The 26141-nt window shown below is 46.9% G+C and overlaps 1 protein-coding gene across 3 annotated transcripts; it reads right to left on the bottom strand.

The window, feature by feature from the left end:
* Nucleotides 1–260: 260 nt before the first annotated feature.
* Nucleotides 261–25163, bottom strand: tmc4 (transmembrane channel-like 4). 3 transcript variants are annotated; one of them, XM_066712961.1, is made up of 16 exons: nucleotides 24876–25163; nucleotides 22833–23007; nucleotides 22518–22669; nucleotides 21860–22018; nucleotides 16014–16093; nucleotides 14190–14338; nucleotides 13633–13780; nucleotides 12645–12803; nucleotides 7543–7703; nucleotides 6964–7090; nucleotides 6719–6816; nucleotides 6444–6627; nucleotides 5236–5363; nucleotides 4772–4927; nucleotides 727–805; nucleotides 261–626 (listed from the first exon to the last, which is right to left on the bottom strand). In XM_066712961.1, exons 1-16 carry the CDS (start codon nucleotides 24937–24939, stop codon nucleotides 495–497), a joined length of 2151 nt encoding a protein of 716 aa, XP_066569058.1. In that variant the 5' UTR covers nucleotides 24940–25163; the 3' UTR covers nucleotides 261–494. The 3 variants fall into 3 exon arrangements, with proteins under 3 accessions (XP_066569058.1, XP_066569067.1, XP_066569077.1); XM_066712970.1 differs by having other exon boundaries at nucleotides 24921–25163; XM_066712980.1 differs by lacking the exon at nucleotides 24876–25163 and adding an exon at nucleotides 23348–23735.
* Between the last annotated feature and the right edge of the window lie 978 nt (nucleotides 25164–26141).

The following is a 26141-nucleotide window of genomic DNA, read 5'->3' as shown; positions in this document are numbered from 1 at the left end:
AAATACACAAAAATCAGGGAGACATACTTTAAAATATTCAAAATGCAAATCCCTGAGTTCAGCATGATCCCTGATTGCTGCAAACTCCCCGTCCTGCTGGGAGAGGAGGAGCGCACTGCCATCTTAGCAGCGCAATGTGTCCACCTGCCACAGCCTGCGAGACAGTGTGTGACACCAGCCTGTGGGACTCCATTTGCAAAACATAATAAAAACAATGATTTTTGTGTTGTCATGACACAAATTTTGATACAAACAACAAATATGGTTTATATTCTACTTTATTTTATTTCAATGTGTACGATATTTGTTCCACTGAATCTTGTATTGTTATGTTTTGTTTTGTTTGATAGAACATTTGTATCTGCTTTGGCAATATTGTGATAGATCATGCCAATAAAGCACATTTGAATTTGAGAGAGAGAGAGATTTAATCTGTGACAGTTAAAACACACAGTATCAGTGCAGGGCGTACAGAGACCAGTTCCTGGTATTAACTATTCCAGGGGTCCACTGCTGTCCCAGTTGTCCAGAGCGATGCCTGAAGGACCCCGGGGTGCCGCGCTCTTCTGATTGGCTGAGGAGAGTTCCGCTATCTGTTTAACCAAGAACAGCTTGTCCCGCCCCTCCTGAGGCAGACGGACAGACAGAGATGGTGTGAGTGAGAGAGAGAGAGAGAGAGCGAGAGAGAGGGAGGAGGGGGATGGAAAGAGGGAGGGAGGGACTCACCAGTTTGAGCTGTGTGCGCAGGAGAGAGACGCTGCGACTGTAGGCCAACGCCACGGCCACGGTAGAGCACAGCGCCACACTGAGGGAGAGGGAGGGAGAGAGGGAAGGTCAGAGAATACTGACCAAATGAAACTGCAACACATATCATCTCTCCCTCTCTTTCAGTTCAATTCGATTCAAGTTTGCTTTATTGGAATGACATACATATTGTGTTGCCAAAGCAGTTTTACACTATATATATATATTATATATATATATATATATACACTCACCTAAAGGATTATTAGGAACACCATACTAATACTGTGTTTGACCCCCTTTCGCCTTCAGAACTGCCTTAATTCTACGTGGCATTGATTCAACAAGGTGCTGAAAGCATTCTTTAGAAATGTTGGCCCATATTGATAGGATAGCATCTTGCAGTTGATGGAGATTTGTGGGATGCACATCCAGGGCACGAAGCTCCCGTTCCACCACATCCCAAAGATGCTCTATTGGGTTGAGATCTGGTGACTGTGGGGGCCAGTTTAGTACAGTGAACTCATTGTCATGTTCAAGAAACCAATTTGAAATGATTCGACCTTTGTGACATGGTGCATTATCCTGCTGGAAGTAGCCATCAGAGGATGGGTACATGGTGGTCATAAAGGGATGGACATGGTCAGAAACAATGCTCAGGTAGGCTGTGGCATTTAAACGATGCCCAATTGGCACTAAGGGGCCTAAAGTGTGCCAAGAACACATCCCCCACACCATTACACCACCACCACCAGCCTGCACAGTGGTAACAAGGCATGATGGATCCATGTTCTCATTCTGTTTACGCCAAATTCTGACTACCATCTGAATGTCTCAACAGAAATCGAGACTCATCAGACCAGGCAACATTTTTCCAGTCTTCAACTATCCAATTTTGGTGAGCTTGTGCAAATTGTAGCCTCTTTTTCCTATTTGTAGTGGAGATGAGTGGTACCCGGTGGGGTCTTCTGCTGTTGTAGCCCATCCGCCTCAAGGTTGTACGTGTTGTGGCTTCACAAATGCTTTGCTGCATACCTCGGTTGTAACGAGTGCTTATTTCAGTCAAAGTTGCTCTTCTATCAGCTTGAATCAGTCGGCCCATTCTCCTCTGACCTCTAGCATCAACAAGGCATTTTCGCCCACAGGACTGCCGCATACTGGATGTTTTTCCCTTTTCACACTATTCTTTGTAAACCCTAGAAATGGTTGTGCGTGAAAATCCCAGTAACTGAGCAGATTGTGAAATACTCAGACCGGCCCGTCTGGCACCAACAACCATGCCACGCTCAAAATTGCTTAAATCACCTTTCTTTCCCATTCAGACATTCAGTTTGGAGTTCAGGAGATTGTCTTGACCAGGACCACACCCCTAAATGCATTGAAGCAACTGCCATGTGATTGGTTGGTTAGATAATTGCATTAGTGAGAAATTGAACAGGTGTTCCTAATAATCTTTTAGGTGAGTGTATATTATATAAATATTAGGGCTGCTTCGATTAATTTATTAATTGGACTGATTAATCAACGATACACTTTTTCTCTATTTAATCGAGCAGATTTTGTTTTTATTACAATGACTGGCGATTATACGGTTCAGTTATAAAGCAGGCTGTTGTGCGGGATCGGCACAAACTGCACGGTTACAGACGCTAAAAACTACAGTCGAGCTGTGGGTTCAAACTGGATTCGTACACAAACACTGAAGACAAAGTAAAGGTTTTCTGTTTAATTTGCAAGCGATGCTTTTCTCACAAGGGCAGTGAGGAGTTCACAGAATCATTTGTGAGAAGAACCCCCCCACTCGCTCAACATCTACAACGTGTTTAAATATACATTACTGTTATATCAATGCCTGGTGTTTATTAAAGTATTACTGTGTATCACAGCCACTTAAAGACCAGTACACCTATTTTAACAAGTGCCCGAGTAATCAGCTAATGCCCATTGATTAACCAATCAAATATTTTAATCGACTGACAGCCCTAATACGTATACAAATAAAAGAAAATACATCAGATAATATACCTATATGCACACATGCACCCATATGGCGCAGCGCTGAGCGGAGCGATCACTGTGGCCCCTGTGACATGTTGCTACATATTTTGCAGTCTCCCAGGACTGGACCCAGCTTATCTCTCTGTCTGTTAGGGGTAAAGGGGACAGAATTGGTGATTTGTTGTGTAAAAGTCTCCCTTATTGGTGTGTATTTATTGCAGTGCACGAGAAAGTGCGTCTGTGTCCACCTCTCCTGTCTCTCAGTGACCACAGTGCCGCTCCTCTGTGTCCACCTCTCCTGTCTCTCAGTGACCACAGTGCCGCTCCTCTCTGTGTCCACCTCTCCTGTCTCTCAGTGACCACAGCGCCACTCCTCTCTGTGTCCACCTCTCCTGTCTCTCAGTGACTACACTGTCCTCTCTGTGTCCACCTCTCCTGTCTCTCAGTGACCACAGCGCCGCTCCTCTGTGTCCACCTCTCCTGTCTCTCAGTGACCACAGTGCCACTCCTCTCTGTGTCCACCTCTCCTGTCTCTCAGTGACCACAGCGCCACTCCTCTCTGTGTCCACCTCTCCTGTCTCTCAGTGACCACAGCGCCACTCCTCTCTGTGTCCACCTCTCCTGTCTCTCAGTGACCACAGCGCCGGTCCTCTCTGTGTCCACCTCTCCTGTCTCTCAGTGACCACAGTGAGATCCAGTCAGGAGGGGCTCTTTTCTTGATGTTGATGAGAGTTGGGTAATTCTGCCCAGCAGGCATGGTTTGGTGTGTTCCTGTGCACCTGCAGTATGTGTTTATAGAGTTCAGCATGCAGGGTCTCTATTGGGTGTTTGTCCCACCTAGTGTAGTCCTGTTGACTGAGTGGACCCCATACTTCACTACCGTACAGCGCAATGGGCTGGATCACACTGTCAGTTAGTTTGAGGCAGATTTTGACTGGAATATTAATGTTATAGAATCTTCTTCTGATTGCGTAGAAAGCTCTTCTTGCTTTGTCTTTGAGTGCCTTCACTGCCAGATTAAAGCCCCCTGACGCACTAAGTCAGGCCCAGGTAAGTGTAGTCTGAGGTGTGTTCTAGGACAGTGCTGCCTAGATTGATGTGTATTTGTTTCCCTGAGGTCTGGCCTTTTTTTGGAAGATCATGATCATTGTCTTCTTCATGTTTACTGCCAGGGCCCAGGTCTGACAGTGCTGCTCTAGCAGTGCCAGGTTTTGCTGAAGCCCCTACTCTGTGGGCGACAGCAGGACTGGGTCATCTGCGTAGAGCAGGAATTTGACTTCTGTGTCATTTAGGGTGAGGCCAGGGGCATCAGACTGCTCCAACACTGTGGTCAACTTGTTGATGTAGATGTTGAACAGTGTTGGGCTCAGACTGTAATAAAGTCCCTCGTGTCAAATGGAATCGAATGCCTTTCTTAAATTATTTTCTTTGTGGACGTGTTTGTCCTTGAGGGTGTGTAGGGTGTAAATATGATCTGTAGTGCGGTGTTTTGGTAGGAAGCCAATCTGACTCTTACTCTGACACTGTGTGGTGAGGAAGGCCAGTATCCAGGCGTTAAAGATGCTACAAAACACCTTCCCCAGGTTGCTGCTCACACAGATGCTCTGATAGTTGTTAGGGTTGAATTTGTCTCCACTCTTATAGATTGGGGTGATCAGCCCCTGGTTCCAGATGTCAGGGAAGTAACTAGTACTGAGGACCATGTTGAACAATGTAAGCACAGCCTCCTGCAATTGTGGGCTGCTGTGTTTGAGCATCTCAGTGCTGATGCGTCAGGACCGCAGCTCTTCCGGGTTTAAGTGCCTGGAGCTTTCTAGATCATTCCTGTAGGGTGATTGGAGGGTCAAGTGTGTTTTGATTGTTTTTAATGTGATTGTTCAAGTAATTTTAGTTTTTCCCTAGTTTCAATTTGTTCCTGTGTCAGATCAACTTTGTTTATCATCTTTATAAAGGTTTTCAAAGTATTTTTTCCACATTTCTTTCTCTCTCTCTCTCTCTCTCTCTCTCTCTCTCTCTCTCTCTCTCTCACCTGCTCAGCAGGAACAGAGGCACAGCGAAGGCCTGGGTTCCGAGGAATAGGAGGAAGGAGCGGAGGGTGGGATGGAGGGAGGAGAAGGAGTCAGGCAGAGCATCCCATATCCGGCGCAGAGAGCGGAACGGACCACAGGATTGAGAGGGCTGCAACCTGAGAGGAGAGAGAGGGTTAGTACAATGTATATACACATTCAAGACGACTGGACGATACAGCACATTAACACTGACGGACTGACAGGATGGTGGTGGTGTTGTTGTTGTTGTGGTGGTTGTGTTGCAGAATTGTTTGCAGACTGGAAACTGGAAGACTACAAGCCCCCATGATGCCGTACTGTGGAGCTCTGGCCCAAAGGACCCTGGCAGCTGTAGTTGCTTGCGTGCTTCAGTGAAACCTGTATTTCAACAGCCCCCATAATGCCTTGCTGTCTCTTCTCTGTAGCTTTTGCTGAGCAGACTCACAGTCCCAGGCTGCAGCCCAGCGGTACACAGGACACACACAGTCCCAGCAGCAGCACCAGGAGGAAGAAGAAGGATGACGAGGTGGAGCGAAACGTGCGCTGAGCCGGACGACAGAGAGAGAGAGAGACCTGAGAGAGAGAGAGAGGGTCAATACTATCAATGAGAGCCATGAAGCCCCGAGAGAGTGGGGGACAGAAAGAGAGGGGGGAGGGGTAGAGATACTGACTGACTAGACACTGCTCGGGGGGGCACTCTGTGTGGAGGGGTGAAGGGAGGAGTGGAGAAGATCAAGAGGATGACAGAGGAGAAGAGAGAGATACACTAGTTACACACAGACACACACGTCGATGGCAGATAGACAAACAGACCCGTCTGGTGTGTGTGTAAACAGCTGACACGGAGGAAATGAGAACAACTGTTATTAATATCAGAGGGAGAGAGACAGAGTGAATGAACACAAATATAAACGCAACATGTAAAGTGTTGATCCCAGAAATGTTCCATTCGCAAAAAAACCTTATTTCTCTCAAATGTTGTGCACACGTTTGTTACATCCCTATTAGTGAGCTTTTCTTTTTGCCGAGATGATCTGCCTGGCGGGTGACTGATTAAACTGTGTGATCGTTACACAGGAGTCCCTGGTGCTGGGACAATGAAACGCCACTCTACAATGTGCAGTTGTGTCACACAACACACGGATGGCTCAGGTTTTGCGGGAGTGTGCGATTGGCTGCTGACTGCAGGACTGTCCACCAGAGCTGCTGCCAGAGAACTGAATGTAAATTTTTCTACCATTAAGCCACCTCTAATTGTTGCATGTTGTGTATATATTTGTGTTCAGTGTACTACACTACTACAGAGCAACAACTTCCACTTTACTAGTTCTCTGGAGAGAGAGAGAGAGACACACACACAGAAACACTCAGAGACAACACAAGAGAAACACACTCAGAGACACGGATACACTGAGAGACACACACTGAAATACACTGACACACACACACACACGCTGAGTGACACACACTGAAATACATTGACACACACAGAGAGACACGAAATACACTGACACACACAGAGAGACACACTGAAATACACTGACACACAGAGAGACACACACTGAAATACACTGACACACACTGAAATACACTGACACACACAGAGACACACTCAGACACACAAACACTCAGACACACACACACAGGACTGACCCTCCTGCAGTAGAAGAAGATGATGAATTTGACCGTGTTGATGAGGGGCAGCAGGGGGCAGTAGAACGCCCCGGTCCACACCACCATCTGCCCGTACACCAATCCCAGGACGCACTGCGGCACAGAGAACTCCTGACGGCCCAGCCAGCGGGCCAGACTGCAGGGGCAGTAATCCACGACCATCCTTCAGAGAGAGGGGGGTGGGTTGAGATGAGCACACACAGACTCATACTGACAGACACACACTGTGAATTAGAACACAGTGAGGGGGTTACCATCGGGGGAACTCCACCAGCAGCAACACGGCCACCACGATCAAGAAGTCAAAGATCACCAGTTTATACATCTCCTGCCCCACCGTGGTCTCCCAGCACTGAGAGAGAGAGAGAGAGAGAGAGAGAGAGTCACTGAAGTGTCCAGTCAGCCAGTGTCGGTCGGTCAGTGGGTGTGTCAGTCAGTCAGTTGGTGTATCAGTTAGTCAGTGTGTCAGTGTGTCAGGCAGTGCGTCGCTGTTATGTACAGGGTACTGTTTGTAGTTGTATCCACAAGCTCTGCAGTTTGAAGTGTCAGTTCCTCCCTTACAGGTGATCTGACTCCACAGAGACGCCAGCAGCACCCCAAGACTGGCGAGCCTGAGGAACACTGAGCTGCACAGGGAGAGAGAGAGAGGAGAGAGAGAATGATATGAGTATGTAATGAGAGGTGTAACATTGTTATACACATTTCATTCTATAGCCTCTTTAACTACTCTATTAATTCATGTCTTATTGGTATGATCCGTCTCTCTATCTGTCTCTCCTGCTCCTCCCATATCCATCACTCTTTTTCTGTGGTCCTGTGGTTTCCCTGTTGTGTATTTACACAAACACATCCCTTCCATGTTCACCAACATCTGTTAAGATGTCAACTGAGGCCACAGTGCCGACGATGGGCGAGACAATTAAGCACAGCGAGAGAGTTCATACTGACACACTGACTGACTCACTGACACACTGACTGACACACCGACACACTGACTGGCTGCTTATTAAATAACTCATCAATTCAGAGACTATCCCCACCATCCTGACAGTGGACTGTACAACTCTCTCTCTCTCACCGCAAGAGTGACAGAATGATCTGGGTGGTGGGGCCGTGTCCCTCCAGCCGAGCAATGATGTCACAGAGGGTGGGGACCACAAAGTTGGCGGCCGTTATAACAATGGAGGGGAGGTACTCCACCAGCAGATTCAGAAAGAAATTGTCCTGATACTGAAAACTCTGAGAGAGAGAGAGAGAGAGAGAGAGAGAGAGAGAGAGAGAATACTTAACATGTCTTATGTATGGAGCATATAAAATGACAAAACCCCCATAATGCATTGCTGTAGCTCTTCTCCAGTTACAGTGACAGATAAACTGTCCAGTACAGCAGACACACAGTACAGTACAGATACACAGTACAGACCCACACACAGCACAGTACAGACACACACGAGAACATAAGACAGTGTCCAATCGAAAGGAGGCCATTTGACCCATCGTGCTCGTTTGGTGTCCATTAATAACTAAGTGATCAAGGATCCTATCCAGTCCGTTTCTGAATGTTCCCAAATTGTCTCTTCAGCCACATTGCTGGGGAGTTTGTTCAGATTGTCACGCCTCTCTGTGTGAAGAAGTGTCTCCTGTTTTCTGTCTTGAATGCCTTGAAGCCCAATTTCCATTTGTGTCCCGGGTGTGTGTGTCCCTGCTGATCTGGAAAAGCTCCTCTGGTTTGATGTGGTCGATGCCTTTCATGATTTTGAAGACTTGGATCAAGTCCTCACGTAGTATCCTCTGTTCCAGGGTGAAAAGGTTCAGTTCCTCAGTCTCTCCAAGTAGGACATTCCCTTCAGACCTGGAATAAGTCTGGTTGCTCTCCTCTGAACTGCCTCTAGAGCAGCGATATCTTTCTTGAAGTGTGGAGCCCAGAACTGTCCACAGTATCCAGATGAGCTCTAACTAGTGCATTGTACAGTCTGAACATCACTGCCCTTGTTCTCAATTCTACACTTTTGACAATATACCCTAGCATTGTGTTTGCCTTTTTTATTGCTTCTCCACATTGTTTGGATGGAGAAAGTGAGGAGTCCACATAGACTCCTAGGTCTTTCTCATGCGTTACTTCATCTAGTTCGATTCCTCCCATAGTGTAATTATAGTGGATATTTTTGTTACCTGCATGTATTACCTTGCACTTGTCCACATTGAATTTCATCTGCCAGGTGTCGGCCCACAACTGAATATTATCTAAGTCCCTCTGAATAGCCTGTGCTGCCGAGATTGTATCTGCTGAGCCACCTATTTTAGTATCATTGGCAAATTTGACAAGTTCGCTAACTATCCCAGAGTCCAGATCATTAATATAGATTAGAAAAAGCAAAGGCCCTAGTACTTACATTACCCTGCCTACAGCTTCCAATTTGAGCATCAGTCTTTGGTGTGGAACCTTATCAAAAGCTTTCTGAAAATCTAAGTATATCATATCATATGCTTTCATGTGATCTACAGCTGCAGTTGCATGTTCAAAAAATTCTAATAAATTAGTAAGACATGATCTGCCTTGTCTAAACCCATGTTGACTATCTCCAAGAATATGGTTTTCAGATGCTCCTCTATTTTCTGTCTAATCATTTTTTCCAATATTTTACAAGTGATGCAGGTGAGACTGATTGGTCTGTAATTTCCTGGCTCAGTTTTGTCCCCTTTCTTGTGGATTGGTATGACATTTGCTGTCTTCCAGTCAGTTGGCACATCCCCTGTTCTAAGTGTAATGTTGAATATTTGAGTTAGCGGCCTATACATAATTTCCCTCATTTCTTTAAGTACTGTTGGAAACATCCCATCTGGCCCAGGTGATTTGTTTGTTTTTAATTCTGCTAGTCCCTTTAGCACCTCCTCCTCATTTATCCTGATCTCTCTTAGGGTTTGACTGGACTGATTGTTAACCTGTGGCATGTTATCTGTCTTTTCTTTTTTGAAAACCTCTGTGAAATACTCATTTAGAACATTTGCCACATCTTGTTCGTTTTCCTCCCTTATTGTCCTCTTGCTGTTGTAATATTGAAAAAAAGCTCTTTGCATTGGTTTTAGCTCCAGAGCTATGTTTCTTTCTATTTCCCTCTTTGCTTTCCTGATCCCTTTCTTAAGATCTCTTTGCAGCTCAACATACACTCACCTAAAGGATTATTAGGAACACCATACTAATACTGTGTTTGACCCCCTTTCGCCTTCAGAACTGCCTTAATTCTACGTGGCATTGATTCAACAAGGTGCTGAAAGCATTCTTTAGAAATGTTGGCCCATATTGATAGGATAGCATCTTGCAGTTGATGGAGATTTGTGGGATGCACATCCAGGGCACGAAGCTCCCGTTCCACCACATCCCAAAGATGCTCTATTGGGTTGAGATCTGGTGACTGTGGGGGCAGTACAGTGAACTCATTGTCATGTTCAAGAAACCAATTTGAAATGATTCGACCTTTGTGACATGGTGCATTATCCTGCTGGAAGTAGCCATCAGAGGATGGGTACATGGTGGTCATAAAGGGATGGACATGGTCAGAAACAATGCTCAGGTAGGCTGTGGCATTTAAACGATGCCCAATTGGCACTAAGGGGCCTAAAGTGTGCCAAGAACACATCCCCCACACCATTACACCACCACCACCAGCCTGCACAGTGGTAACAAGGCATGATGGATCCATGTTCTCATTCTGTTTACGCCAAATTCTGACTACCATCTGAATGTCTCAACAGAAATCGAGACTCATCAGACCAGGCAACATTTTTCCAGTCTTCAACTATCCAATTTTGGTGAGCTTGTGCAAATTGTAGCCTCTTTTTCCTATTTGTAGTGGAGATGAGTGGTACCCGGTGGGGTCTTCTGCTGTTGTAGCCCATCCGCCTCAAGGTTGTACGTGTTGTGGCTTCACAAATGCTTTGCTGCATACCTCGGTTGTAACGAGTGCTTATTTCAGTCAAAGTTGCTCTTCTATCAGCTTGAATCAGTCGGCCCATTCTCCTCTGACCTCTAGCATCAACAAGGCATTTTCGCCCACAGGACTGCCGCATACTGGATGTTTTTCCCTTTTCACACTATTCTTTGTAAACCCTAGAAATGGTTGTGCGTGAAAATCCCAGTAACTGAGCAGATTGTGAAATACTCAGACCGGCCCGTCTGGCACCAACAACCATGCCACGCTCAAAATTGCTTAAATCACCTTTCTTTCCCATTCAGACATTCAGTTTGGAGTTCAGGAGATTGTCTTGACCAGGACCACACCCCTAAATGCATTGAAGCAACTGCCATGTGATTGGTTGGTTAGATAATTGCATTAATGAGAAATTGAACAGGTGTTCCTAATAATCCTTTAGGCGAGTGTATTCTATGTATTTTGTTTTGTCTCCGTCCCTTTTGTATGCGCTATACAACATTTTCTTCCTCTTGATATTTTTTTGCATACCTCTGTTAAACCATTTTGGCCAATGTTTGTTGTTCCTCAATTTGCTAAGTTTTGGTACAAATTGCTCCTGAGCCTCAAGTAGTATATTCTTAAAATATACCCATCCATTTTCAACTGAATCTGTATCCAGTGTGCTCCAGTCTACCTCTTCTAAGTGCCACCTCATACCTTCAAGGTTTGCTTTTCTGAAATTGTAGACCATTGTTTTAGACTTGGACCTTGTTTTTTGAAAGAATGCCTCAAAGCTAACCATGTTGTGATCACAATTTGCCATTGGTACTCTAACTACTGTCCCCCTGACTCTATCTTGGTCATTTGAAAAGATTAAATCCACGCCTGCGCTCTCCCTGGTTGGTTCCCTGACAAATTGAGTTAGAAAGCTGTCATTTACCATCTCAACCATTTCTATTTCTGCCTCTGTAGTCCCAACCGGGCTTTCCCAGTCTATGTTTGGGAAATTGAAATCCCCCATTATAACAGCCACATCCTTGCTACATGCAGTCCTGATTACACTGTACAATGCAGCATCTTTCTGAATATCTGAGTTTGGTGGCCTGTAACACACTCCTACCACTAATCCTCCACATCTCTTGTTCAAAAGTTTGACCCACAAAGATTATGTTCCGTTACTGGGATCTAATTTGAGTTCTTCTGCCTCAATGTCATTTTTCACATATAATGCTACCCCACCCCCTCTTTGATTTTGCCTGTCTCTCCTAAACTGTGTGTATCTTTCCAACTTGTATTCATCCCCATCACCCCCTTCTGTTCAGATGTAGACTGTCTGGTTTGTACAGGTCCCATCTATCCCACACAATACAGACACACACACAGTACAGACACACACACACACACACACACAGTACAGACACACACACACACGCACACAGAGTACAGACACACACACACACACACACAGTACAGAAACACACACACAGTACAGTACAGACACACACAGTACAGACACACACACACATACAGTACAGACATACACACACAGTACAAACACACAGACACACACACACAGTACAGACACACACACAGAGTACAGACACACACACACACAGTACAGTACAGTACAGACACACACACACAGACACACACACAGTACAGACACACACACAGTACAGTACAGACACACACACAGTACAGTACAGACACACAGTAGAGTAGAGACACACACACACACACACACACACACAGTACAGTACAGACACACACACACAGTACAGTACAGACACACACACACACAGTACAGTACAGACACACACAGTACACACACACACACACACACACACACACACAGTACAGACACACAGTACAGACACACAGACACACACACACACAGTACAGTACAGACACACAGTAGAGTAGAGACACACACACACACACACACACACACAGTACAGTACAGACACACACACACAGTACAGTACAGACACACACACACACAGTACAGTACAGACACACACAGTACACACACACACACACACACACACACACACACACACACACACACACACACAGTACAGACACACAGTACAGACACACAGACACACACACACACAGTACAGACATACACACACACATTACAGACATACACACACACAGTACAGACACACAGTACAGAGACACAGTACAGAGACACAGTACAGAGTACAGAGACACAGTACAGACACACACTCTCTCTCATACACACACACACACAGTACAATCTCACCTGGCTGAACACAGTGGACCGGTGGATGCAGTAGAAGGCCCCCCCGATCAGTCCCAGGACCAGGATGTTGAGCAGCAGCCGGACTGAGTAGAGAGCGGCCGTGCCCAGCGCTGAGCGAGACGCATTGACCCGCCTACGAGTCTCCTCCTCCAGCTCCACCTGAGGGAGGGAGTGAGGGAGGGAGAGAGCGGGAGAGAGGGAGCGAGGGAGAGGTCAGGAGAACGGAGATGCCAGACGAGGGTTAGGGAGGCAGCCATGAGCCCAGCCAGTTAAACATTTCCTTAGATATCCCAGGTGCAAGGGGACGGGATTCACAGCCCCCAGTGGCTTCAGACTGGCAGACTTCTTTCCTCAACGCCGGTGCGACCCCTCGGAATGCGACTGGAGGACGGTGGAAGTTTTGCTGCTCTCTGCCCCAGTCACAGTATTCATGTCCAGGTGTTTTTCTTCTTTTGTGTATAAGCAGTACAATATTGCTGGGGTGTTTCAGTGGCTCAGTGCTCTGTGATGTTTGTGTAAAACGACATGGGAATTTGCAGTTTTCGGGTGTTTTGTGCGTGAGATGGCAATTCTCTGTTTAAATTAACACTGAATATATTGGTCCATTTGACCAGTTTTGGTGCTTTTAGTAGGCAGCATCATTTGAAATGTCGGCGATTTTAGTGTTAAACCATCCCTGAACACATTTTAGACACCCGATTATGGGTCTAACTTAAAATACCATAAAAAACTACTAACTAAATGTATGCTGATAATAAACCAGGTCTCAAAGACCTGCTGCGTCCCCAGAACCACAGGTTGAAGACCCCAGGACTAAACCAAGTTACACAACACCCTGGCAGAATACCTGGTAGCTGTCAGAAAATCAAAGGACCGGCGCTGTGGTCACTGTGAGACAGGAAAGGTGGACACAGAGAGGACAGTGTGGTCACTGAGAGACAGGAGAGGTGGACACAGAGAGGACAGGAGTCAGCATATCTGTCAGTACCTGTAGCTGGTAGGTGATGCTGCTGTGCTTGAGCTGAGTGTCTCTCTCTCCTGTCACTCTGTGATCCCAGCCAGTGAACACCTGCAGACTGTACCCGCCCACCGTCCCGCCCCCTGTCATCACAGCAACCCGCACAGCACTGCCTGACCTGTCAATCACAGAGAGAGAGAGAGAGGGAGGGTGAGAGGGAGGGAGGGAGAAAGAGAGACAATGCATCACTGCCTGCCCCACGCTGAGAGGCAGATACCCACTGGGTCCTGGACCTGTCTGTCACTACTGGGCCTGTCAATGCTAGGGCAACACTGAGAGACTATTGATTACTGAAGAACAGGATATCGATTCTTTATTGATACAGCATTGATTCTGTATGGATCCTGTACGCTTATTGTGTATTGATTCTGAATTGATACTCTATGAATCTCTCATTAACAATATATTGATTACTGATTGACAGTGTTTTGATCCTGTATTGACTCAATGACTGTATTTACATTGACAGAAGAGACAGAATTGATCACTGGCTAATGATTATTGCTAGTGGGTTATTGATCACTGACCGGGCGATGATGCAGCACAGGCAGAACAGCAGGTAGAAGATGGAGGTGAGGAGGAACGCCACGGGCACGTTGTACCACCCCCCCACCACGCCTGCTGTCCCAACCCCCCCGTACCACCCATAGAACAGCACTGAGAGCTCCATGAAGCCCTGAGAGAGAGCGAGAGAGAGAGATAAAGAGCTGGACACTACAGTACATTAACACTGATTGACTGGACACTACAGCACATTAACACTGACTGACTGACTGGACACTACAGCACATTAACACTGATTGACTGACTGGACACTACAGCACATTAACACTGACTGACTGGACACTACAGCACATTAACACTGACTGACTGGACACTACAGCACATTAACACTGACTGACTGACTGACTGGACACTACAGTACATTAACACTGACTGACTGACGACACTACAGCACATTAACACTGACTGGACACTACAGCACATTAACACTGACTGACTGACGACACTACAGCACATTAACACTGACTGACTGGACACTACAGTACATTAACACTGACTGACTGGACACTACAGCACATTAAAACTAACTGACTGGACACTACAGCACATTAACACTGACTGACTGGACACTACTGTACATTAACACTGACTGACTGGACACTACAGCACATTAACACTGACTGACTGGACACTACAGCACATTAAAACTGACTGACTGGACACTACAGCACATTAACACTGACTGACTGGACACTACAGCACATTAACACTGACTGACTGACGACACTACAGCACATTAACACTGACTGACTGGACACTACAGTACATTAACACTGACTGACTGGACACTACAGCACATTAAAACTAACTGACTGGACACTACAGCACATTAACACTGACTGACTGGACACTACTGTACATTAACACTGACTGACTGGACACTACAGCACATTAAAACTGACTGACTGGACACTACAGCACATTAACACTGACTGACTGACTGACTGGACACTACAGCACATTAACACTGACTGACTGGACACTACAGCACATTAACACTGACTGACTGACTGGATACTACAGTACATTAACACTGACTGACTGGACACTACAGCACATTAACACTGACTGACTGGACACTACAGCACATTAAAACTGACTGGACACTACAGCACATTAACACTGACTGACTGACTGGACACTACAGCACATTAACACTGACTGACTGACTGGACACTACAGCACATTAACACTGACTGAATGGATACTACAGTACATTAAAACTGACTGACTGGACACTACAGCACATTAACACTGACTGGACACTACAGCACATTAACACTGACTGACTGACTGGACACTACAGCACATTAACACTGACTGACTGACTGGACACTACAGCACATTAACACTGACTGACTGACGACACTACAGCACATTAACACTGACTGACTGGACACTACAGCACATTAACACTGACTGACTGACTGGACACTACAGCACATTAACACTGACTGACTGGACACTACAGGCACATTAACACTGACTGACTGACTGGACACTACAGCACATTAACACTGACTGACTGGACACTACAGCACATTAACACTGACTGATTGACTGGACACTACAGCACATTAACACTGACTGACTGGACACTACAGCACATTAAAACTGACTGACTGGACACTACAGCACATTAACACTGACTGACTGACTGACTGGACACTACAGCACATTAACACTGACTGACTGACTGGACACTACAGCACATTAACACTGACTGACTGACTGGACACTACAGCACATTAACACTGACTGACTGACTCCGTCTATTTCCCTCTCACCGTTCCTGACAGCAGGTCCAGGATGTAGCTGTAGAAGTCCACCAGTCCCTCAGGAGTTGGGTCATAGATCCTACACAGCCCTGAGAGAGAGAGAGAGAGAGGAGGTCCGGCTCAGACCAGATACACACAAATGAGAGATGCCTTCCTCCCCAGATTCACAGAGGACAGCTGCGTCACAAACAGCACCACCAACACAGCCATGTCTCCTCACCATCACCACCAACACAGCCATGTCTCCTCATCATCAACACAGCCATGTCTCCTCACCATCAACACAGCCATGTCTCCTCACCATCAACACCACCTATACAGCCATGTCTCTTCACCATCAACACAGCCGTGTCTCCTCACCATCAACATCACCAACACAGCCATGTCTCCTCACCATCACAGCCATATCTCCTCACCATCAACACAGCCATGTCTCCTCACCAACAACACCACCAACACAGCCATGTCTCCTCACCCACAACAACACAGCCATGTCTCCTCACCAACAACACCACCAACACAGCCATGTCTCCTCACCAACAACACCACCAACACAGCCATGTCTCCTCACCCACAACACCATCAACACAGCCATGTCTCCTCACCATCACCACCAACACAGCCATGTCTCCTCACCATCAACACAGCCATGTCTCCTCACCAACAACACCACCTATACAGCCATGTCTCCTCACCATCAACACAGCCATGTCTCCTCACCAACAACACCACCTATACAGCCATGTCTCCTCACCATCACCACCAACACAGCCATGTCTCCTCACCATCAACACAGCCATGTCTCCTCACCAACAACACCACCTATACAGCCATGTCTCCTCAACATCAACACCACCAACACAGCCATGTCTCCTCATCAAACAGCACCACCAACACAGCCATGTCTCCTCACCAACAACACCACCAACACAGCCATGTCTCCTCACCCACAACACCATCAACACAGCCATGTCTCCTCATCAAACAGCACCACCAACACAGCCATGTCTCCTCACCATCACCACCAACACAGCCATGTCTCCTCACCATCAACACAGCCATGTCTCCTCACCAACAACACCACCTATACAGCCATGTCTCCTCATCAAACAACACCACCAACACAGCCATGTCTCCTCACCATCACCACCAACACAGCCATGTCTCCTCACCATCACCACCAACACAGCCATGTCTCCTCACCATCAACACAGCCATGTCTCCTCACCAACAACACCACCTATACAGCCATGTCTCCTCATCAAACAACACCACCAACACAGCCATGTCTCCTCACCAACACCAACATAGCCATGTCTCCTCACCAACACCACAAACAGCACCACCAACACAGCCATGTCTCCTCACCATCAACACCACCAACACAGCCATGTCTCCTCACCATCACCACCAACACAGCCATGTCTCCTCACCATCAACACAGCCATGTCTCCTCACCATCACCACCAACACAGCCATGTCTCCTCACCATCACCACCAACACAGCCATGTCTCCTCACCATCACCACCAACACAGCCATGTCTCCTCACCATCACCACAGCCATGTCTCCTCACCATCAACACCACCAACACAGCCATGTCTCCTCACCATCACCACCAACACAGCCATGTCTCCTCACCATCAACACAGCCATGTCTCCTCACCATCACCACCAACACAGCCATGTCTCCTCACCATCACCACCAACACAGCCATGTCTCCTCACCAACAACACCACCAACACAGCCATGTCTCCTCATCAAACAACACCACCAACACAGCCATGTCTCCTCACCAACAACACCACCTATACAGCCATGTCTCCTCACTCACAACAACAACACAGCCATGTCTCCTCACCAACAACACCACCAACACCTCCATGTCTCCTCACCACCAACACCACCAATACAGCCATGTCTCCTCAACCTCAACACCACCAACACCACCAACACAGCCATGTCTGCTCACCCACAACACCATCAACACAGCCATGTCTCTTCACCACTAACAACAACACAGCCATGTCTCCTCACCAACACCACCTATACAGCCATGTCTCCTCACCATCAACACAGCCATGTCTCCTCACCAACACCACCAACACCTCCATGTCCTCACCAACAACAACACAGCCATGTCTCCTCACCAACACCACCACCAACACAGCCATGTCTCCTCACCCACAACACCAACAACACAGCCATGTCTCTTCACCCACAACAACACAGCCATGTGTTGAGCTGCAAAGAGATCTTAAGAAAGGGATCAGGAAAGCAAAGAGGGAAATAGAAAGAAACATAGCTCTTGGAGCTAAAACTAATGCAAGGAGCTTTTTTCAATACTACAATACAACAATGACACTTAGAACAGGGGATGTGCCCACTGACTGGAAGACAGCAAATGTCATAGCAATCCTCAAGAAAGGGGACAAAACTGAGCCAGGAAATTACAGACCAATCAGTCTCACCTGCATCACTTGTAAAATATTGTAATTGTAATGTAAGTAGATGGATTATGAACTGGTTGATGTATAGGAAACGGAGGGTGTTGATTAGAGGAGTCACTTCTAACTGGAGTGAGGTTGTTAGTGGAGTTCCACAGGGATCAGTACTAGGGCCTGTGCTGTTTCTAATCTATATTAATGATCTGGACTCTGGGATAGTTAGCAAACTTGTCACATTTGCAGATGATACTAAAATAGGTGGCTCAGCAGATACAATCTTGGCAGCACAGGCTATTCAAAGGGACTTAGATAACATTCAGTTGTGGGCCGACACCTGGCAGATGAAATTCAATGTGGACAAGTGCAAGGTAATACATGCAGGTAACAAAAATGTCCACTATAATTACACTATGGGAGGTACAGATCTAGATGAAGTAACGCATGAGAAAGATCTATGAGTCTATGTGGACTCTTCACTTTTGTCCATCCAAGCAATGTGCGGAAGCAATAAAAAAGGCAAACACAATGCTAGGGTATATTGTCAAAAGTGTAGAATTGAGCACAAGGGCAGTAATGTTCAGACTGTACAATGCACTAGTTAGACCTCATCTGGATACTGTGGACAGTTCTGGGCTCCACACTTAGAGGCTCTAGAGGCAGTTCAGAGGAGAGCAACCAGACTTATTCCAGGTCTGAAGGGAATGTCCTACTCGGAGAGACTGAGGGAACTGAACCTTTTCACCCTGGAACAGAGGAGACTACGTGGGGACTTGATCCAAGTCTTCAAAATCATGAAAGGCATCGACCACATCAAACCAGAGGAGCTTTTCCAGATCAGCAGGGACACACGCACCCGGGGACACAAATGGAAATTGGGCTTCAAGGCATTCAAAACGGAAAACAGGAGACACTTCTTCACACAGAGAGTAGTCACAATCTGGAATAAACTACCCAGCGATGTGGTAGAAGCTGAAAGTTTGGGAACATTTAAAAATAGACTGGATAGGATCCTTGGATCACTTAGATATTAATGGACACCAAATGAGCACGATGGGTCGAATGGCCTCCTCTCGTTTGTAAACTTTCTTATGTTCTTATGTCTCCTCACCAACACAGCCATGTCTCCTCACCCACAACACCAACAACACAGCCATGTCTCCTCACCACCATCAACAACACAGCCATGTCTCCTCACCCACAACATCACCAACACAGCCATGTCTCCTCACAAACACCAACACCACAGTCATGTCTGCTCACCAACAACACCACCAACACAGCCATGTCTCCTCCTCACCACCAACAACACAGCGTGTCAGCATCTCCTCCACGGAGGGCCAAAAGTGAAACACGGTGAAATGGGGCATCCATAAGGCAGGTCCTGTCTGCCTCAGGGACCCGTCGTGCCTGTGACAGACATGTGTGGCTACCAGTGTGACAGGCTGTGTTGCGGGGACAAAATCGCTTTGCCACACGACAAATCGTGGTGTGTCCGGTGTGAACAGACCTTCACTGTCTGCCAGGTCAGCCGCCACTCTCTCCCAGATAGGGGGCGGGGTGGTGAAACGTCGGCTGCGACCGAGGGCTCGGCCAGCTGGGGCAGGTAAAGGAGGAGGAGGAGACAGAGGGGCTCGGGGAGGGGTGGAGGTCCAAGGCCACCCTGCTGGCACTCGCCGCAGAAGGGGATTCGTCAGGCGCAGTGGCGGGTTCACACAACAACTGGGCCGCCACTGTGAGCTGTGAGCACATCTCCTCCCGGCAACACTAGCAGACACGGTGGCACTGCGACACCAAACACATAACCTTGCTGCTGCCAGACAGAACACTGTGTATCCAGACACCGGAGTGTGGGATACAAGCGCCGCGTAGGCCCGAAGGCTTAACCACACCATGTGTTCCGGGGTTTCCGGGGACACCGGGTGACGCAGGTCCGGGGTCCGGGGAGTCGAGGGTAGTAGACCACCAGCTGAAGCGGGGCCTAGAACCAAGTTTGCGGACAGTGGAATGCAGCAGAGCTCAATCCCAGCAAGCTGAGAGAGCGAGATCTCCTACAGCCGCAGCCGAGGGCTGTAGTGTGGGTGCAAGCCGGCGGAGGAGCCCCTCACACGGGCAAGATCTCTTATGACACAACAAGGCTCAGGCCGGGCAGCCGGACTTTACTGCCGCTGCTAGCGCTCCTGCTGTGGAGAAAACACTATATTAACACGATTATTACCGATACTGAACTGAGGCACGAATGGAGCAGAAGCAGGAATAAGATAATAATAACACACCTACAACAACAGTGGACAACACTACAGAGTGAAGCCAGCCACTGAGACACGCAGTATTGAAGGGTCTAATTGCAAACACAGACACAGAGAACTCACGTCTCAAGTCCAGCAAAGAGGCAAAAGAGGACAAACCTGCGCAGACGTCACCTTATATACAAACCGGAAGTGGAAGGGACCTGTTTGAGTGACGGGCGCAGGGGCCAATGGCAGCTTTGATAGAGACACGTTTCCTTCTTCCTACGGAACTGCACAGAAACCCCTCCCCCTTGGGTAGTGCTTCGGACTGGAAAGATAACTGCACACGTGTAAACTGTGCAAAGCAATTTAACATACTGTGTTTATTCTGTTCTCTATACTGTTTCTGTAAATGCTTTGGCAACATTTGTGTAATCTTGTCATGCCTATAAAACTCATTTTCAATTTGCATTTGAATTTGAATTGAGTTAGAGAGAGAGGGAGAGACGGAGAGGGGAGAGGGGATGAGAGAGACAGGGAGGAGGTTCTTTTGAATTGTTTTTATTTTTCTTGTTTACTTCCTGGTCCAACAGGTTACTGAAAGACGTTTGCCAGGGGTGACCTTTAACTCTTAGAACATGTGTGTGTGTGTCTGTTCTGTGTGTGTGTGTATGTCTGTACTGTACTGTGTGTGTGTGTGTCTGTACTGTGTGTGTGTCTGTACTGTGTGTGTCTGTGTCTGTACTGTGTGTGTGTCTTTACTGTACTGTGAGTGTCTGTACTGTGTGTGTGTGTGTCTGTACTGTGTGTGTCTGTACTTTGTGTGTGTGTGTGTGTGTGTCTGTACTGTACCGTGTGTGTGTCTGTACTGTACTATGAGTGTCTGTACTGTGTGTGTGTCTGTACTGTACTCTGTGTGTCTGTACTGTACTGTGTGTCTGTACTGTACTGTGAGTGTCTTTACTGTGTGTGTGTCTGTACTGTACTGTGTGTGTGTCTGTACTGTGAGTGTGTGTACTGTACTGTGTGTGTGTCTGTACTGTGAGTGTCTGTCTGTACTGTGAGTGTCTGTCTGTACTGTGTGTGTGTGTACTGTACTGTGTGTGTGTCTGTACTGTGAGTGTCTGTACTGTGTGTGTGTCTGTACTGTGTGTGTGTGTGTCTGTACTGAACTCTTACCAGTACTTGCGTTGCTGCTGTACTGATCGGTGTTATTGATTGGCAGGGCGAGGTTGGGGATTAGTACAAAGGCGGCGATCAGTGTGAAGGACAGGAAGTTGAGTAGAACCAGGAAGCGCAGGAACAGAAAGTATGACTGGACTCCGCCCCCAAACTGACCTGAGAGAGAGAGAGAGGAGTGAAAGTGGAGGAGGGATAATTATTAATCTTCTACTATACAAAGAGAGAGAAAGAGCAACACAGAGAAAGAGAGACACACACACAGAGACATACACACATAGAGACACACAGACACACACATAGAGACACAGACACACACACACACACACAGACACACACATAGAGACACACAGAAACACACACATAGAGACACACAGAGACACAGACACACACAGAGAAACACACATAGAGACACAGAGACACACATAGAGACACAGAGAAACACAGACACACACATAGAGACACAGAGACATAGATACACACATAGAGACACACAGAGAAACACACATAGAGACACACACATAGAGACACAGAGACACACATAGAGACACACAGAAACACAGACACACACATAGAGACACAGAGAGACACAGAGACATAGATACACACATAGAGACACAGAGACAGAGTACAAGACAGTCCAGTCTCTCTCTCTCACCCCCAATGGTCTCCAGGGGTTTCCTCCACAGCTGCATTCGGCCCAGCAGCTCCCCTGCCTCCTCTTGCAGTCTGCGCAGGCGTGTGTTCTGGCTGCGCAGCCAGGACTGCCAGCGTGATGACATCGCAGGCACCTGCAGGTCCCGCACCTGTCTGAGAGTCAATATTGTGCATCTCGTTCAGTGTCTGTGTGTGTGTGTGTGTCCCTGTGTCTGTCAGTCAGTCACTGTGTCTCCTTGATTCTGTGTGTGTGTCAGGGTGTTGTGTGTGTGTGTGTATGTGTGTCAGTGGGTGTAGGGTGTCAATGGACAGGTACCTGACCGCTCTCTTCAGACCCATGGGCAGTGGCAGCTCTCTGAGCATCTGGACCCCCTCTGTGTCGCCCTGCTCACTCTGTGCTGAGGGGCTGGGGCTCCGCGGGGGGCCGGGGGGCTCCCGAGCACCGACACCCAGGGAGGTGCGTCTGGAGCGCACAGAGTCCCACTGGGGTACTGAGAGAGAGAGAGAGAGAGTTATACTGTACTATAGACAAACACACAGCAATGTCTCCTCACCAACAACAATTCCTCTTGGCTCAAGAAATGTATTCACATCCCATGGGTTTGTCAAGAAGTTATTTCTTATGTTAAATTACTCCAATGATTTCGAGATCAGTTTCTTCTATCAAGAGAACAAGAACTTATTTAATGTGTTGAGTAATGATTCAAATTTCTTAACTTTCTTGCTTTCTTAACTTAAGATTGTATTCATATTTCTTTCACTTTCTTAACTAAGTGCAAAAGCCTAAAATCAATGGAAAACAAACACAAAAAACATGGAGTGTTGTATTACATTGAAGATTGAATTCATTGTCCCATCAAAATACACAGACTGGAGCTGCATCACACTCTTTTTCAAGCCAGGAGGAGCAGATTGCCCCGCAGGAGAGAGACCTGGCAGAAGAGCCTTGCTTCTCTTCTTCTCTGGAGCAAAGAGCAAACCTGCTACTCCAGCTTTAGCACAGCCTTCGCTTTCCGGAAGTGGCTGCATGGCATACATTTCATTGTTGTCTTTAAGCACATCTGTGGAACAGGATTCGTCACAATGTTACACTGCCAGACGGTTCACAGATGTCTGTGCTGAAATGAGATCATTGTATTGGGAGCTCCTAACTGTACAGTAGAAGAGAAGTCCTCTGATGCACGTTGTGTTAGCAGCCCGCAACTTCATTCAGCTCAAAACTTATTTTACACAACCCGATATGTCATGGATAGTTTTAAATGTGTAGTAGCACTATCGCGTCTCCATGACGTTATGGAGTTGTGAGTTTGAACGGCACGTTCCACTGTGACAACAGCATCCAAATACCCAATTCTGCATACAGTGAGTTCACTCGCAACAATAACAAAGCAATATTATAGACAAATACGCGCACTATTTCACGAAATACCAAACCGATTCAATTAATGAGCTCCGTGTTATCGAATTCCGTGTGCGCTGATTGACGCATGCGTGGAAGCGACTCACCCCGGGAGCGCTGCAGTTGCTCTTCATTCGTCGGGAGACGTTGGGACGGCGGTTCAGCCGGACTGCGCCGCTGACCAGTGACCAGTGACCAGTGACCAGTGACCGGAGCCGAGCACAATGACTGCGCATTGTTAACAATTAACAATGTTCATAATGTCAACACTCACACGAAGCACTGCGTCAGATAACGTGCTCTTTAAACCAATTCACAAACTCAAACGCACATCATTAGTGTAAGGACAATTTAAAGAGAGATTATTTCTATCACGTTGATTTATCTTTGAACTTGGTTGCGTTTAAAAGTTTTAAATGGTTTTTATGTTTGTACTGAACTAACTTATTTAAACATGCTTTCCATTTATTTTAACCCCTTGTGACATTTGCAAACACAATGATTCATTTTGAAGTAGATCTTAGATTTGTGTCCGCAATGACTGTAATAAACGCGCTCTTGTCGTTTATTGTACTGTATGATGATTCTTGCACTGTGTATATTTAGTTTAATCTGTAAGTCGCTCTTGGTCAGTGCTTCTGCTAAGAAAATGAATATTACTATAATTATTATTAATTGAATAATATAACCTGGAACTGGAGGTTATTTTAGGTTAAGTTAGATTTTACTTTACAATTGCTGTAATTCCATTTAGTTTCTTACACCAAGAAAACACAAGGTGTATTAACTTGTGTAAACTGGCCAATATATTTCTTGTTACAAGATAATTCTTCTTCTAATAAGAATGTCAATAAATCACTTTTGGTAGAATATTATAGACACACACACACACACAGTCCCACTGGGGTACTGAGGAGAGAGAGACAGTTAAACTGTACTATGAGACACACACACACAGACCTTTAGTCTCTGGCCAGACTTGAGCTCTTGACCCCCAGCGATCACCTTGTCTACTCCACTCCATCTCTCTGTCTTTCCCTCCCAATCTCTGGACTGGTCCTTTCAGTGCGTCTTCCTCGATCTGTCCCTCTGTCTCAGTCCGTCACTGCCGGCTTCTCTCTCTCTCCTTTCTGTCTCCAGGAAGTGGGAAACAAACACAAGAACGTCCCATCCCTCTCTCTCAGCGCAGTGTGTGCTGTGGGGTCCCAGGTAGGTCCACCCGTCCCTCTCTCTCCAGGAAGTGCAGCGTCTCTCCCTCTCGGACTTTGACTGCTGTCATGGTGACTGCTTACGCTGGGTGTGGCTGTAGTTAATAACTCTGTGTGAGTATGTACTGCGTGTGTGTGTGTCTGTACTGTGTGCGTGTGTGTCTGTACTGTGTGCGTGTGTGTACTGTGTGTGTACTATGTGTGTGTGTACTGTGTGTGTCTGTACTGTGTGTGTGTGTCTGTACTGTGTGCACTGTGTGTGTACTATGTGCGTGTGTACTGTGTGTGTGCACTGTGTGTGTGTGTACTGTGTGTGTGCACTGTGTGTGTGTGTACTGTGTGTGTCTGTACTGTGTGCGTGTGTACTGTGTGTGTGCACTGTGTGTGTGCACTGTGTGTGTGTGTGTCTGTACTGTGCGTGTGTGTACTGTGTGTGTGTGTCTGTACTGTGTGTGTGCACTGTGTGTGTCTGTACTGTGTGTGTGTGTACTGTGTGTGTGCACTGTGTGTGTCTGTACTGTGTGTGTGTGTGTCTGTACTGTGTGCGTACTGTGTGTGTGCACTGTGTGTGTCTGTACTGTGTGCACTGTGTGTGTGCGTGTCTGTACTGTGCGTGTGTGTACTGTGTGTGTGTCTGCACTGTGTGTGTCTGTACTGTGTGCGTGTGTACTGTGTGTGTGCACTGTGTGTCTGTACTGTGTGTGTGTGTCTGTACTGTGCGTGTGTGTACTGTGTGTGTGTGTCTGTACTGTGTGTGTCTGCACTGTGTGTCTGTACTGTTTGTGTGTCTGCACTGTGTGTGTGTGTGTCTGCACTGTGTGCGTGTGTGTACTGTGTGTGTGCACTGTGTGTGTGTACTGTGTGTGTGTCTGTACTGTGTGTGTCTGCACTGTGTGTGTGTGTGTCTGTACTGTTTGTGTCTGCACTGTGTGTGTGTGTGTCTGTACTGTGTGTGTCTGCACTGTGTGTGTGCACTGTGTGTGTGTGTACTGTGTGTGTGTGTGTCTGTACTGTGTGC

Source organism: Amia ocellicauda, chromosome 1 (genome assembly GCF_036373705.1).
Source record: "Amia ocellicauda isolate fAmiCal2 chromosome 1, fAmiCal2.hap1, whole genome shotgun sequence".
Classification (NCBI taxonomy): domain Eukaryota; kingdom Metazoa; phylum Chordata; class Actinopteri; order Amiiformes; family Amiidae; genus Amia; species Amia ocellicauda.
The sequence above is the reverse complement of the archived record's forward strand: the minus strand, read 5'-3'. Positions and strand labels throughout refer to the sequence as shown.

Excerpts from the sequence above, each read along its gene's own strand:
- tmc4 (XM_066712961.1), bottom strand. The coding sequence starts at position 24,939 with ATGGAGTGGAGTAGACAAGGTGATCGCTGGGGGTCAAGAGCTCAAGTC. Across the intron at positions 14,339-16,013 it reads TGGACCTGCTGTCAGGAACG|GGCTTCATGGAGCTCTCAGT; the intron begins GTGAGAGGGAAA and ends GCTCTCTCTCAG. Across the intron at positions 7,091-7,542 it reads ATCATTCTGTCACTCTTGCG|CTCAGTGTTCCTCAGGCTCG; the intron begins GTGAGAGAGAGA and ends CTCCCTGTGCAG.